Source organism: Choloepus didactylus, chromosome 16, assembly GCF_015220235.1.
Source record: "Choloepus didactylus isolate mChoDid1 chromosome 16, mChoDid1.pri, whole genome shotgun sequence".
NCBI classification, from domain to species: Eukaryota; Metazoa; Chordata; class Mammalia; order Pilosa; family Megalonychidae; genus Choloepus; species Choloepus didactylus.
The window spans coordinates 57,603,618-57,618,144 of NC_051322.1; the positions used below are offsets into that span (position 1 = coordinate 57,603,618).

Here is a 14,527-nt window from a genome sequence, read left to right on the forward strand (position 1 = left end):
TTCAACTTCCATATGAGACCAAGGGTAGAGATGTTTATTTGGTTCATGATCTGTATTTTCTAAACAATATAACTTTTACAGTCAGTTTGCTCAAACACCATAATTACATGGAACCTTAAATAGGAAGTGAGATCTGGTAGGTTTGTATAGGTTAGTGTGAAATCGCAAAATAATTTGGGCAAAGAATAAAAATATATATGCAGCGCCCCCATTGAGGGGCTGGGGGAAAATGGAGAAGTGTTGGACTTCCTCACCTGGATTGTTGCTGATGTTCTTACAAACATTGAGGACTGAAGGTTTGGTATGCTGAGCACTCTATCTTGGGGCTTGTCCTTACGAAATCCTTAGTGCAAAGGAATGGCTAAACCTGCTTATAATTGTACCTAAGTGTCTCTCCTTGAGTACCTCATTGTTGCTCAGATGTGGCCCTCTCTCTCTAGCTAAGCCAGTTCGGCAGGTGAACTTATTCCCCTGCTCCCTATGTGGGACCTGACTCCCAGGGGTCTAAATTTCCCTGGCAACGCAGGATGTGACTCCCGGAGATGAATCTGGACCTGGCATCGCGGGACTGAGAACATCTTCTAGACCAAAAGGGGGGTGCGAAATGAAACGAAATCAAGTTTCATTGGTGAGAGATTTCAAATGGACTTGAGAGGTCACTCTGGTGGACATTCTTACACACTATATAGATAACCCTTTTTAAGATTTAATGTATTGGAATAGCTAGAGGTAAATATCTGAAACTATCAAATTCCAGCCCAATAGCCTTGATTCTTGAAGACGACTGTATAACAATGTAGCTTACAAGGGGTGACAGTTGAAGCTGAAGTTTCAAAACACTGTGAATATAGTCCTTTACCCTTTAGTCTAATTTATCTTGGTCCTAACAAGTCCACTTCGTTCATATCTCTAACTGAAGTCTTAAATCTTTTTTCAGACTCCTTAACATTTGCTGTATGGAGTAATGCTGACATTCACAGCTGCCAGACTCTTGCTCTGAATCTCAGGTGTCACACAGATACCCAAAGTTACAGGGACTGACCAGATTATACACAAAGAGCTCAGCATCTCAGAATTTAGAAATAACCATTACAACTCAGAAATAGATGCAACTGCTGTAAGAGCTTACAATCTAGGAAACTTTACAATAAGCCTTCCCCTGATATGCTCTCAGACCCAATTCTCAGGGCTTGCACATTATAGTTAGTTCAAATTAGTGAGGCACTAAGTTTTTCTTTTCATTTCTGGTTTATTTCACTCAACATACTGTCCTCAATTACACTCATCTCACAACTTCACTCCTTCTTGTAGCAGCTCAATGTTCTGTTGTACATATACACCACAGTTCACTATTCCGTTCACCAGTCGACATACCCTTAGGCCACCTCCATTCATTGTAAATCATGAATACTGCCACTACAAACACCAGTGTGCAAATATCCATTTGTGTTCCTGCTCTCAATTCCTCCAAGTACATAACCAATAATAGGGTTGCAGGACCATATGGCAATCCCAGACTTATCTTCCTGTGGAACCATCACACTGTCCTCCAGATGGGCTGTACCATTCTACCTCCCCACCAACAGTGAATAGGTACATCCCTTTTTCCCCATTTTCTCCAGCACTTGTATCCCTCTGTTTATTTTTTAGACAGTTTTATTCACACACCATACATTCCATCCTAAGTGAATAATCAGTGGTTCCCTGTATAATCACAGTTATGCATTCATCAACACTATCTCTATAAGGACATTTCCATTTCTTCGACAAAGAAAGAGGAAGAGGCAAAATAAATAAATAAATAAATAAAAAAGAATAAAAAGAAGAAAGAAAAGGTACACCAGAAACAAAGGCAAACAAGATAATGCCTCACTGATATGGAGTAACTACAGTGTGTAAACTCAGAATTGAATCTTAGAGCACAGCCTTTCAGGGAAATGATTATTATAATGGTCCCTAGATTGTAAACTCTTACAGCCATCAAATCTATTCCTGAATTGTAATGGCTATCTTCAAACTCTAAGATGTTGACCCCTTGGTGTATAACCTGATTGGTCTCTGGAACACTGGGTATCTGTGTGATACCTGAAAATCAGAGCTAGGGCCTGGCAGATAAGAACGTCAGTATTAATGCATACAGCAACTGTTCAAAAAAAAAAAACAAAAACAAAAACAAAACTGAAAAAGAGCCCAGACTTCAATAAGCAATATGAATGAAGCAGATCTGGTTAAGACTAGGGAAAATTGGACCAAAGGGTAAAGGTTTAAACTGACTGTGTGTTAAAACTTCAACTTCCATGTGAGACCAAGGGAAAAAATGTTTATTTGGTGCAGGATCTATATTTTCTAAACAATAAAACTTCTACAGTCAGTTTGCTCAAACACCACAATTACATGGAACTTTGAATAGGAAGTGAGATATGTTAGGTCTGTATAGGTTAGAGTGAAATAGCAACACATCCCAAAGTAATTTGGGCAGAGAATAAAAATATATATATTCAGGCTCCCCCCCTTCCAAGGAGCTGGGGGAGGATGCAGAGGTTTTGGACTTCCTCACCTGGATTATTGCTGATGTTCTCACAAACACTGGGGACTCAGCTTGACATGCTGAGCCCTCTGTCTTGGGGCTTTCCCCTGTGAAGCCTGTTACTGCAAAGGAGAGGCTAAACTCATGTATAATTGTGCCTAAGAATCTCCTCGAGTGCCTCTTTGTTGCTCAGATGTGGCCCTCTCTCTCTAACAAGTCACCTTGGCAGGTGATCTCACTGCCCTCCCCCTACGTGGGACCTGACTCCCAGGGGTATAAATCTCCCTGGCAACGCAGGATATGACTCCGGGAATGCATCTGGACCCGCCATCGCAGGATTGAGAATAACTTCTTAATCAAAAGGGGGACGCGAAATGGAAGGAAATACAGCTTCAGTGGCTGAGAGATTTCAAATGGAGTCGAGAAGTCACTCTGGTGGACATTCTTACACACTATATAGATAACACTTTTTAGGTTTTAATGTAATGGAATAGCTATAAGCAAATATCTGAAACTACCAAACTCCCACCCAGTAACCTTGACTCTTGAAGACAATTGTGTAACAATGTAGATTACAAGGAGTGACAATGTGATTGTGAAAACCTTGTGGATCGCACTCCCTTTACCAGTGTATGGATGGAGTAGTAGAAAAAATGAGGACAAAAACTAAATGAAAAATAGGGTGGGATGGGGGGCATGGTTTGGGTGTTCCTTTTAATTTTTTATTCTTATTCTGATTCTTTCTGGTATAAGGAAAACGTTCAAAAATAGATTGGGGTAATGAATGCACAACTATATGACAATACTGTGAATAGCTGACTGCACACCATGGATGACTATACGGTATGTGTGCTAGTTTGAATGTATTATGTTCCCCAGAAAAAGCCATATTCTTTGATGCAATCTTGTGGGGCAGACATATTAGTGGGGATTAAGTTGGAATGTTTGGATTAGGTTGTTTGCATGGAAATGTGCCCCACCCAACTGTAGGTGATAACTCTGATGAGATATTTCCATGGAGGTGTGGCCCCACACATTCAGGGTGGGCCTTCATCAGTGGAGCCATATAAGTCAGCTGACAAACAGAAGGAACTCAGTGCAGCTGTGAGTGACATTTTGAAGAGAAGCTACAGCCAAGAGGGACACTTAGAAGAAAGCACAGGAGCTACAGATGAGAGACAGTTTGAAGACGGCCAACAAAAGCAGACTCTTGCTCCAGAGAAGCTGAGAGAGGACAAATATCCCAAGTGCAACTAAGAGTGACATTTTTAAGGAACTGCAGCCTAGAGAGGAACGTCCTGGGAGAATGCCATTTTGAAACCAGAACTTTGGAGCAGACACCAGCCACGTGCCTTCCCAGCTAACAGAGGTTTTCTGGACACCATTGGCCATCCTCCAGTGAAGGTACCCGATTGCTGATGTGTTACCTTGGACACTTTATGGCCTTAGGACTGTAACTGTGCGACCAAATTAAACCCCCTTTTATAAAAGCCAATTCATCTCTGGTGTTTTGCATTCCAGCAGCACTAGCAAACTAGAAGAGTATGTGACTATATCTCAATAAAACTGAATTTAAAAAAAAAGAAAAGAAAAAAATGACAACTAAGAAGCAACAACAACAAAAAGTAAAATACAATAAAAAGGTCAAACACCAATTCCAAGAATACCACACCCCTTCCTTACACCCCCCTCTGCACAGTGACTGCATCTTGAGATTCAGTGAAATACTTTTCCTTGAAGGATTATTAAATGTAGTAATAAAAGCAGTAACATATAAATTAACCTCAAAAAATTAGAACTTTTTATTATCTAATCTACCTTTACTGGGTAATCCCTTCCATCTAAACATCACACAATGTTTTCACAATTAGCACAAGAAAGAACGGTTTCATTTTATGGAGAGTAGGTACCAAGTTTCAGAAACACTGTTTAAAAAATTTAAAGAAAAAAATGTTTCTTTTTCCTTGGCAAAACATTAATTTTTACAGCTTTTTAAAGCTTGCTCTAGATCTCTTTCTTTCCATATGACATAAAATATGAAATATCAAATAAGGCAAAACTTTACCAAACATTATTGACACAGACATTTGAAGACAGTATTTAAGTTAGCAGCAATTTAAAAGAAAAATGACAAAAACAAAACAAAACAAACTTCCAAGAAAATAGATAATAGGCAGTGTTGAAGACTTAATATTTCCATGTATCTGTTTTGGTAACTTAATGTCAAGCATCATTAGTCTTGAGATGATCATTTAAGGGGTAACTCATTCATGCAACATTTATAAAATTAAGACAACATATAGATAAGGCGTAATAAAACAGTAAAAACTGGAGGGTTTAGGGTCAGATCTGACCTAATTATTATGTGATCTTCAGTACAGTTTCTAAACTCTCTGCCAGCTCAGTTTCCTCTCATGTAAAATATCTACGTGATAGCATTAATATGAAGGTTAAGTACTAGAACAATGTCTGGGTACAAAGTGAGCCTCTCAATACGTATCAGTTCTCAAATAAAAAAAACATGGAAGGTTGAATCGGGAGTGAAATTCGGTTGGTTTCTACAGGCTAGTGTGAAGCCCCAATACATCCCAGAGTAATTTGGACAGAGAATAAAGATGTATTTGCAAAACCCTCTTTAGGGACCACGGGAAAATGTGGGAATATTAAATTTCCCTACCTAGGGAATTAATGATATTCTCACAAGCACTGGAGGCTACCAATTTAGAAGGCTGAGCCCTCGATCTTCGGGCTTGCCCTTATGAAGTTTGTTACTACAAAGGAGAGGCTAAGCCAATTTAAAATTATGCCTAAGAGTCACCCCCAGAGAACCTCTTTTGTTGCTCAGATGTAGCCTCTCTCTCTAACCCAAATCTGCAGGTAAACTCACTGCACTCTCCCCTATGTGGGACATGATTCCCAGGGGTGAAAATCTCCTGGGCAACATGGGAAATGACTCCTGGGGATGAGCTTGGCTCTGGCATTGTGGGATTGAGAAAGCCTTCTTGGACCAAAAGAGGGAAGAGAAATGAAACAAAGTTTCACTGGCTGAGAGAGTTCAAACAGAGTTGAGAGGTCATTCTGGAGGTTATTCTTATGCATTATATAGATATCCCTTTTTAGTTTTTAGAGTATTGGAATAGTTAGAAGGAAATACCTGAAACTGCTGAATTGCAACCCAGTAGCCTTTATTCTTGAAGACTAATATAACTATATAGCTTACACTGTGTGACCGTGTGATTGTGAAAACTTTGTGGCTCCCACTACTTTATATAGTGTATGGGCAGATGCATGGAAAAATGAGGACAAAAAGTAAATGAATAATAGCGAGAGATGGGGGGTATGGGATGTTTTGGGTATTCTTTTTTACTTTAACTTTTATTCTTACTCCTTTGTGTGTGTGCTAATGAAAATCTTCAAAAATTGATTGTGGTGATGAATACACAACTATATAATGGTACTGTGAACAACTGATTGTACACCATGGATGACTGTATGGTATGTGAATATATCTCAATAAAATTGAATTAAAAAAAAAATCTAGGGGGTAAAAAAACACCACCAAAGTTCTCCCTATGAAAGGGAAAACCACCTCTTACTCAAAAAGACCCAAGTACCAGACTTACCGATCTTCTAAGACTTTAATGGTTTCATGAAGGACTTTCTGCTGCTCTCTGAGCTGTTGATTCTTGGTGAAAAATTCTTCCAGCCTTTGTGCATCTCTAGAAGTCAAGAAACAAACAGGTTTTAAGAGAAAAAAGTGCTCAACAGGATAATTCTGTTATAAGAAATCCAAAGTATGGTCGCAATATTTATATACAATGAATTTCTTATAACAAAACAGTTTTCAAGGTTTGAATTTCTTGTTAATCAGAATGCAAATTATACCAGAATTTGCTCTGCAGTATTTTTATATACTCTAGAGAAATATTATCCTAAGTATCAAGGATTCATTACACAATGCAGAAACACAGATTAAAAGAGTGGATTCTGATTTCACCAATGATTCAACTTTGTCAAAATAGCTATCAAAATATAAATTTTATCAAAATACAACTTTAACTGTTTTTTTGTATACACTTATTAATGTAAGCAACAGACATCTCTATTCTTATATCATTCCTATTCCAATTATGGGGCATTTATACTTTCTATTTCATTAATTCTGTTTTGCTTACACTTTTTAACCTAGTATTAAAGTTCAGTGGAAGAACATAAACCCTATATTCAGACGTCTGGGTTTGAATCTGACCTCCAACATTTGCTAGGTGTGTGACCCGGCACAAGTAACCTAAACTCTCTATGTATCAAAAAATGTGGATACTTTAGTTTCTACTGCATAAGGCAGTTACAAGGATTAAGTGTAAATCTATGTATAGAATATAAAACATAGCATATAATAGCATGTAAAAAAGTTCTGCCACTGTAGTAAACTTTAACTATTTGCCATAATGATTTTATGGCAAATAAAGATACCTAAAATTTTCTTCTGATAGAACCTGATTACTTTCCAAGGTTATGTCATATTTTTCCCCACCATCATTATAAAAATATTCACAAAGTATAGACATATTTTACTTCAAGAAAATCCATTAGAAATGTAACTGGGATTTTCTGTGTGGTCTTGAAGTTCAAAATACAGGGTAATACTGTGGTTTAAACATCTTCCCCCATTCCTTTAAGGGATTTAGAAGATCAAATCAAATAACAGTGGTAAACTAGAATACTACACACAAAAATGTAGATGTCAAAAGGATTGTGTCAAAGTGGACAGAACGTGGAATGTAATCACTGGCAGAAAAATGGGTAAGTCAAACAACTAAGCCAAAAGGTCAGGTACCAATATAGAGAAAAGGTATTTAATATTTTTAAAATAGTACAGATATCAATTGAAAAACTATAATCAGTTAAGAGTGACATCCTCCCGCTATACAATAAATACATATATAGGAGGATATGTAGACATCTGAAAGTTTGGAAACAACAGATAGTAATAGATAACCGGAAGTTTATAAATTCAGCTCTTTCTCATTTGATAAAAGAATAGAGATCTTCCAATACTTCTAGAATATTCATTTAATTCAGAAGCAGCTCCAGGTTTTCAATGATCCTATTTTGGAGTATTCAACAAATATAACCAAGATCAATAACTTGTCTAATTGTGGGGGCACAATTAAAGATGTGTTCAAAGTTAACAACTTGTTACATGCAAAAATCCATTCAAATTTGGAATTTAATCTAAATAATCTGTATCATAAAAATACAACAATCAAATGTTAAATTTCAGATTCATATATTGAAGAATTATATAAATACATACATATTTGAGGAGTGAAAAGTTCATAGAAAAGGGATATTTAAAAATCAGGAACAAAAATAGAGAATTTTGTAATAGTAATGTGATGCCTAATTTTCCCAAATTCATATATTCTATTACTGTGCTGTTTAGAATGATTCAGAAAATTGATAGTATTGATTTTATAACCAGATTATTAGGTAGACTAATAGCCAGAGGTATTAAAACTAACTTCAATTGCTTAATAAAATATTCATGTCAACTCAATGGTAAACATAATGAGATTCTACTAATTGTAGGAATAATTTAAAGAATTCCTTAGGAAAGCAAACAGAAGAATTCCAAACAATACAGAAAAAGTCATACAACTTTAAAAACAGGTAAGAGGCAACTGTCCTGTAAAACAAGTCTACCTTGGGTCTCATCCAAAGGAAGTTAATTCTTAGTATATCAATCATCAACGTCACCTTTAAGGTAGTATCAACGCACCCAACCCACTGGCAGCATTTTACCCAAGTTTTAGTATCATTTTCTAGTAGGTGGCCTCCTGTCTTTTCAAGGTAATGGAATATTATAAATGTAACTGCTGTGAAAAACCGGGTAAACCTTGAATATGAAAATGTAACTAATGAGATGGATTCCACAACCTCTCCCTTCTTTCTCTCCCTTTTAAGCATTCATATACTGCATTCACCAGACTTCTCATTACTTTAAAAGCACATTTTATGTATAAGGGGGGCAATGGTGGGTAAGGGGGGCAGAATAAAGTGAGAGACTGGAACTTTGAGTATCGATGTGACACCTAAGACTCAGCAGCTGTTAAAAGAAAAGCTGAAAAAGAGTTCAGACTTCAATTAGAAATATGAATGAAGCAGATCTCGTTAGGACTAAGGCAAATCAGGCCAAAAGGTAAAGGACGATATTGACTGTGTTTAAAACTTCAACCTCTGGAGGTGGGGCAACATGACGGATTGGTGAGCTGTATGTTTTAGTTACTCCTCCAGGAAAGTGGGTAGAAAGGCAGGAACTGCGTGGACTGGACACCACAGAGCAATCTGACTTTGGGCATACTTCATACAACACTCATGAACAAGTCAAACTGCTAAGATCAGTGAAATCTGTAAGATTTGCGGCCAGGGGACCCACGCCCCTCCCTACCAGGCTCACTCCCGTGGGAGGAGGGGCCGTCACTGCTGGGAAGGAGAAGGGAGAACTGCAGTGGCAGCTCTTATCGGAAACTCATTCTACTGATCCAAACTCCAACCATAGATAGACTGAGACCAGACACCAGAGAATCTGAGAGAGCCAGCCCAGCAGAGGAGACAGGCATAGCAAAAAACAGCAAGAAAAACTCTAAAATAAAAGCAGAGGATTTTTGGAGTTCTGGTGAACATAGAAAGGGAAAGGGCAGAGCTCAGGCCCTGAGGCTCATATGCAAATCCCGAAGAAAAGCTGATCTCTCTGCCCTGTAGACCTTTCCTTAATGGCCCTAATTGCTTTGTCTCCTAGCATTTCAATAACCCATTAGATCTGTGAGGGGGGCCCATTTTTTTTTTTTAATCTTTTTTTCTTTTTCTAAAACAATTACTCTAGGAAGACCAATACAGAAAGCCTCAAAGACTTGCAATTTGGGCAGGTCAAGACAAGAGCAGAACTAAGAGAGCTCTGAGACAAAAGGCAATAATCCAGTGGCTGAGAAAATTCACTAAACACCACAACTTCCCAAGAAAAGGGGGGTGTCCGCTCACAGCCATCATACTCGTGGACAGGTAACACTCCTGCCCATCGCCAGCCCCCTAGCCCAGAGCTGCCCCAGACAACCCAGTGTGACGGAAGTGCTTCAAATATCAGGCACATACCACAAAACTGGGTGTGGACATTAGCCTTCCCTGCACCCTCAGCTGGTTGTCCCAGAGTTGGGAAGATGCAGCAGTGTGAATTAACAAAGCCCCATTCAGCCATTATTTCAGCAGACTGGGAGCCTCCCTACACAGCCCAGCAGCCAAGAACCGTCCTGGGGGGACGGAACTCACCTGTGACATAGCACAGTCATCCCTCAAAAGAGGACCGGGGGTGAACGGCCTGGAAGAGGGACCCACTCGCAAGTCTCAGGAGCCATACCAAGGACTTGTGGGTCAGTGTTTGCAGATGATATGATCTTATATCTAGAAAACCCTGAGAAATCGATGATACAGCTACTAGAGCTAATAAACAAATTTAGCAAAGTAGCGGGATACAAGGTTAATGCACATAAGTCAGTAATGTTTCTATATGCTAGAAATGAACAAACTGAAGAGACACTCAAGAAAAAGATACCATTTTTAATAGCAACTAAAAAAATCAAGTACCTAGGAATAAACTTAACCAAAGACGTAAAAGTCCTATACAAAGAAAACTACGTAACTCTATTAAAAGAAATAGAAGGGGACCTTAAAAAATGGAAAAATATTCCATGTTCACGGATAGGAAAGCTAAATGTCATTAAGATGTCAATTCTACCCAAACTCATCTATAGATTCAATGCAATCCCAATCAAAATTCCAACAACCTACTTTGCAGACTTGGAAAAGCTAGTTATCAAATTTATTTGGAAAGGGAAGATCCCTCGAATTGCTAAAGACACTCTAAAAAAGAAAAATGAAGTGGGAGGACTTACACTCCCTGACTTTGAAGCTTGTTATAAAGCCACAGTTGTTAAAACAGCATGGTACTGGCACAAAGATAGACATATAGATCAATGGAATCAAATTGAGAATTCGGAGATAGACCCTCAGATCTATGGCCGACTGATCTTTGATAAGGCCCCCAAAGTCACTGAACTGGGTCCTAATGGTCTTTTCAACAAATGGGGCTGGGAGAGTTGGATATCCATATCCAGAAGAATGAAAGAGGACCCCTACCTGACACCCTACACAAAAATTAACTCAAAATGGATCAAAGATCTCAATATAAAAGAAAGTACCATAAAACTCCAAGAAGATAATGTAGGAAAACATCTTCAAGACCTTGTATTAGGCGGCCACTTCCTAGACTTTACACCCAAAGCACAAGCAACAAAAGAGAAAATAGATAAATGGGAACTCCTCAAGCTTAGAAGTTTCTGCACCTCAAAGGAATTTGTCAAAAAGGTGAAGAGGCAGCCAACTCAATGGGAAAAAAGTTTTGGAAACCATGTATCTGACAAAAGACTGATATCTTGCATATATAAAGAAATACTACAACTCAATGACAATAGTACAGACAGCCCAATTATAAAATGGGCAAAAGATATGGAAAGACAGTTCTCTGAAGGGGAAATACAAATGGCCAAGAAACCCATGAAAAAATGTTTAGCTTCAGTAGCTATTAGAGAGATGCAAATTAAGACCACAATGAGATACCATTTCACACCAATTAGAATGGCTGCTATTAAACAAACAGGAAACTACAAATGCTGGAGGGGATGTGGAGAAATTGGAACTCTTATTCATTGTTGGTGGGACTGTATAATGGTTCAGCCACTTTGGAATTCAGTCTGGCAGTTCCTTAGAAAACTAGATATAGAGTTACCCTTCGATCCAGCGATTGCACTTCTCGGTATATACCCGGAAGGTCGGAAAGCAGTGACACGAACAGATATCTGCACGCCAATGTTCATAGCAGCATTATTCACAACTGCCAAGAGATGGAAACAACCCAAATGTTCTTCAACAGATGAGTGGATAAGTAAAATGTGGTATATACACACGATGGAATACTACACGGCAGTAAGAAGGAACAATTTCGTGAAACATATGACAACATGGATGAACCTTGAAGACATAGTGCTGAGCGAAATAAGCCAAGCACAAAAAAGAGAAATATAATATGCTACCACTAATGTGAACTTTGAAAAATTGTAAAACAAATGGTTTATTATGTAGAATGTAGGGGAACTAGCAATAGAGAGCAATTAAGGAAGGGGGAACAATAATCCAAGAAGAACAGATAAGCTATTTAACGTTCTGGGAATGCCCAGGAATGACTATGGTCTGTTAATTTCTGATGGGTATAGTAGGAACAAGTTCACAGAAATGTTGCTATATTAGGTAACTTTCTTGGGGTAGAGTAGGAACATGTTGGAAGTAAAGCAGTTATCTTAGGTTAGTTGTCTTTTTCTTACTCCCTTGTTATGGTCTCTTTTAAATGTTCTTTTATTGTATTTTTTTTAATGAAATTTTTTTTTTTATTTTTCATACAGTTGATTTAAAAAAGGAAAAAAATAAAAGTTAAAAAAAAAAAAACAAGGAAAAAAATGTGTAGAGCCCCCTTGAGGAGCCTGTGGAGAATGCAGGAGTATTGGCCTACCCCACCTTGATGGTTGCTAACATGACCACAGACATAGAGGACTGGTGGTTTGATGGGTTGAGTCCTCTACACAAGATTTACCCTTGGGAAGACTGTTGCTGCAAAGGAGAGGCTAGGCCTCCCTATAATTGTGCCTAAGAGCCTCCTCCCAAATTCCTCTTTGTTGCTCAGATGTGGCCCTCTCTCTCTAGCTAAGCCAACTTGAAAGGTGAAATCACTGACCTCCCCACTGCGTGGAATCAGACACCCAGGGGAGTGAATCTCATTGGCAACGTGGAACATGACTCCCGGGGAGGAATGTAGACCCGGCATCGTGGGACGGAGAACATCTTGACCAAAAGGGGGATGTGAAGGAAATGAAATAAGCTTCAATGGCAGAGAGATTCCAAAAGGAGCTGAAAGGTCACTCTGGTGGGCACTCTTACGCACAATTTAGACAACCCTTTTTAGGTTCTAAAGAATTGGCGTAGCTGGTGGCGGATACCTGAAAGTATCAAACTACAACCCAGTACCCATGAATCTCGAAGAGAATTGTATAAAAATGTAGCTTATGAGGGGTGACAATGGGATTGGGAAAGCCATAAGGACCACACTCCCCTTTGTCTAGTTTATGGATGGTTGAGTAGAAAGATAGGGGAAGGAAACAAACAAACAAACATACAGACAAAGGCACCCAGTGTTCTTTTATTTTAATTGCTCTTTTTCACTTTAATTATTATTCTTGTTATTTTTGTGTGTGTGCTAATGAAGGTGTCAGAGATTGATTTAGGCGATGAAGGTACAACTATGTAATGGTACTGTGAACAACTGAATGTACGATTTGTTTTGTATAACTGAATGGTATGTGAATATATCTCAATAAAATGAAGAAAAAAAACAAATTAAAAAAAAACCACTTCAACTTCTGTGTGAGACCAAGGAAAGAGATGTTTATTTGGTGGGAGATATATATTTTCTGTAGGACAGTAAATAATCTACCTTGTATAGTCAGCTTATTCAAACAGCATAATTACACGGAACTTTGAATAGGAAGTGAGATCTGGTAGGTTTGTACAGGTTAGTGTGAAATTCTGATACATTCCAAAGTAATTTGGGCAGAGAATAAAAATGTATTTGAATACCACCATCAACCTGCCCCCCGCCCCCAATGAACTGAGGGCAATGTGGAAATATTAAACTTCCCTACCTGGGGAACTACTGATATTCTCACAAACATTGAGAACTGCCAATTTAGTAGGCTAAGCCCTCAAGCTTGGGACTTGCCGTTATGAAGCTTGTTATTGCAAAGGAGAGGTTAAGCATACCTACAATTGTGCCTAAGAGTCTCCCTCAGAGAACCTCTTGTTGCTTGAATGTGGCCTCTCTCTAAGCACACTCAGTAGGTAAATGCACTGCCATTCCCACTATGTGGGGCATGACTCCCAGGGGTGTAAATCTCCCTGGCAATGTGGGACATGACTCCTAGGGATGAGCATGGACCTGGCAATGTGGGACTGAGAAAGACTTCTGTACCAAAAAAGGGAAGCGAAATGAAACAAAATAAAGTTGCAGTTGCTGAGAGATTTCAAACGGAGTCCAAAGGTCATTCTGGAGGGTATTCTTATACATTATAGATGTCCCTTTTTAGTTCTTAGTATATTAGACTAGCTAGAAGGAAATAACTGAAACTGTCAAAATGCAGCCCAGTAGCCTTGATTCTTGAAGATGAGTGTATAACTACGTAGCTTACATGGTGGGACCATGTGATTGTGAAAAGCTTATGGCTCACGCTCCCTTTATCCAGTATATGGACAGATGAGCAGAAAAATGGGGACAAAAATTAAATGAAAACTATGGGAGGATGGGGGCAAGGGATGTTTTAGGTGTTCTTTTTTACATTTATTTTTATTCTCATTTTTATTTTTGGGTAATGAAAATGTTCAAAAATTGATTGTGGTGATGAATGCACAACTACATGATGTCACCATGAACTGATTGTAAACTGTGGGTGACTGTATGGTATGTGAATATATTTCAATAAAACTGAACATAAAAAAAAGAAGAAAGGGGGAGAAATAGGAAATATAGTGAATAAAGAAAATGGAGAAAATGATTTATGTTCAAGTTACACTCTAAAAAGAATCTTATTTGTGATAATGAAAACAGTCCTCTATAATTTTACAATATTTTTTCTTTGCAATAGTGAAATTCTTTAATTTAAAAAATAATTTATGGACTTCTGGGAAGATGGCAGAGTAGGTGAGGTGGCATGGGCCTCTCCTCAATGAAGGTACAGAATGCCCAGGATTGCGGTGTGTGACTGGCCACAGAAGGTCCCCCACAGTACGCTGAGGGGACGCCAAGAGAAACATGAGACAGCAGCTCAAGGGGTAGGGTGAGTT

At 38.5% G+C, this 14,527-nt stretch overlaps 1 protein-coding gene across 4 annotated transcripts in view; it reads right to left on the reverse strand.

Moving 5' to 3' along the window:
* Window positions 1-14,527, reverse strand: part of RBBP8 (RB binding protein 8, endonuclease) — a 151,232-nt gene that overhangs the window by 95,409 nt on the left and 41,296 nt on the right. For all 4 annotated transcript variants that reach the window (XM_037805974.1, XM_037805973.1, XM_037805972.1 and 1 more), the window contains exon 4: window positions 6,151-6,246. In XM_037805974.1, coding sequence (XP_037661902.1) covers window positions 6,151-6,246 — 96 coding nt within the window. The remainder of the gene's footprint in view (window positions 1-6,150; window positions 6,247-14,527) is intronic.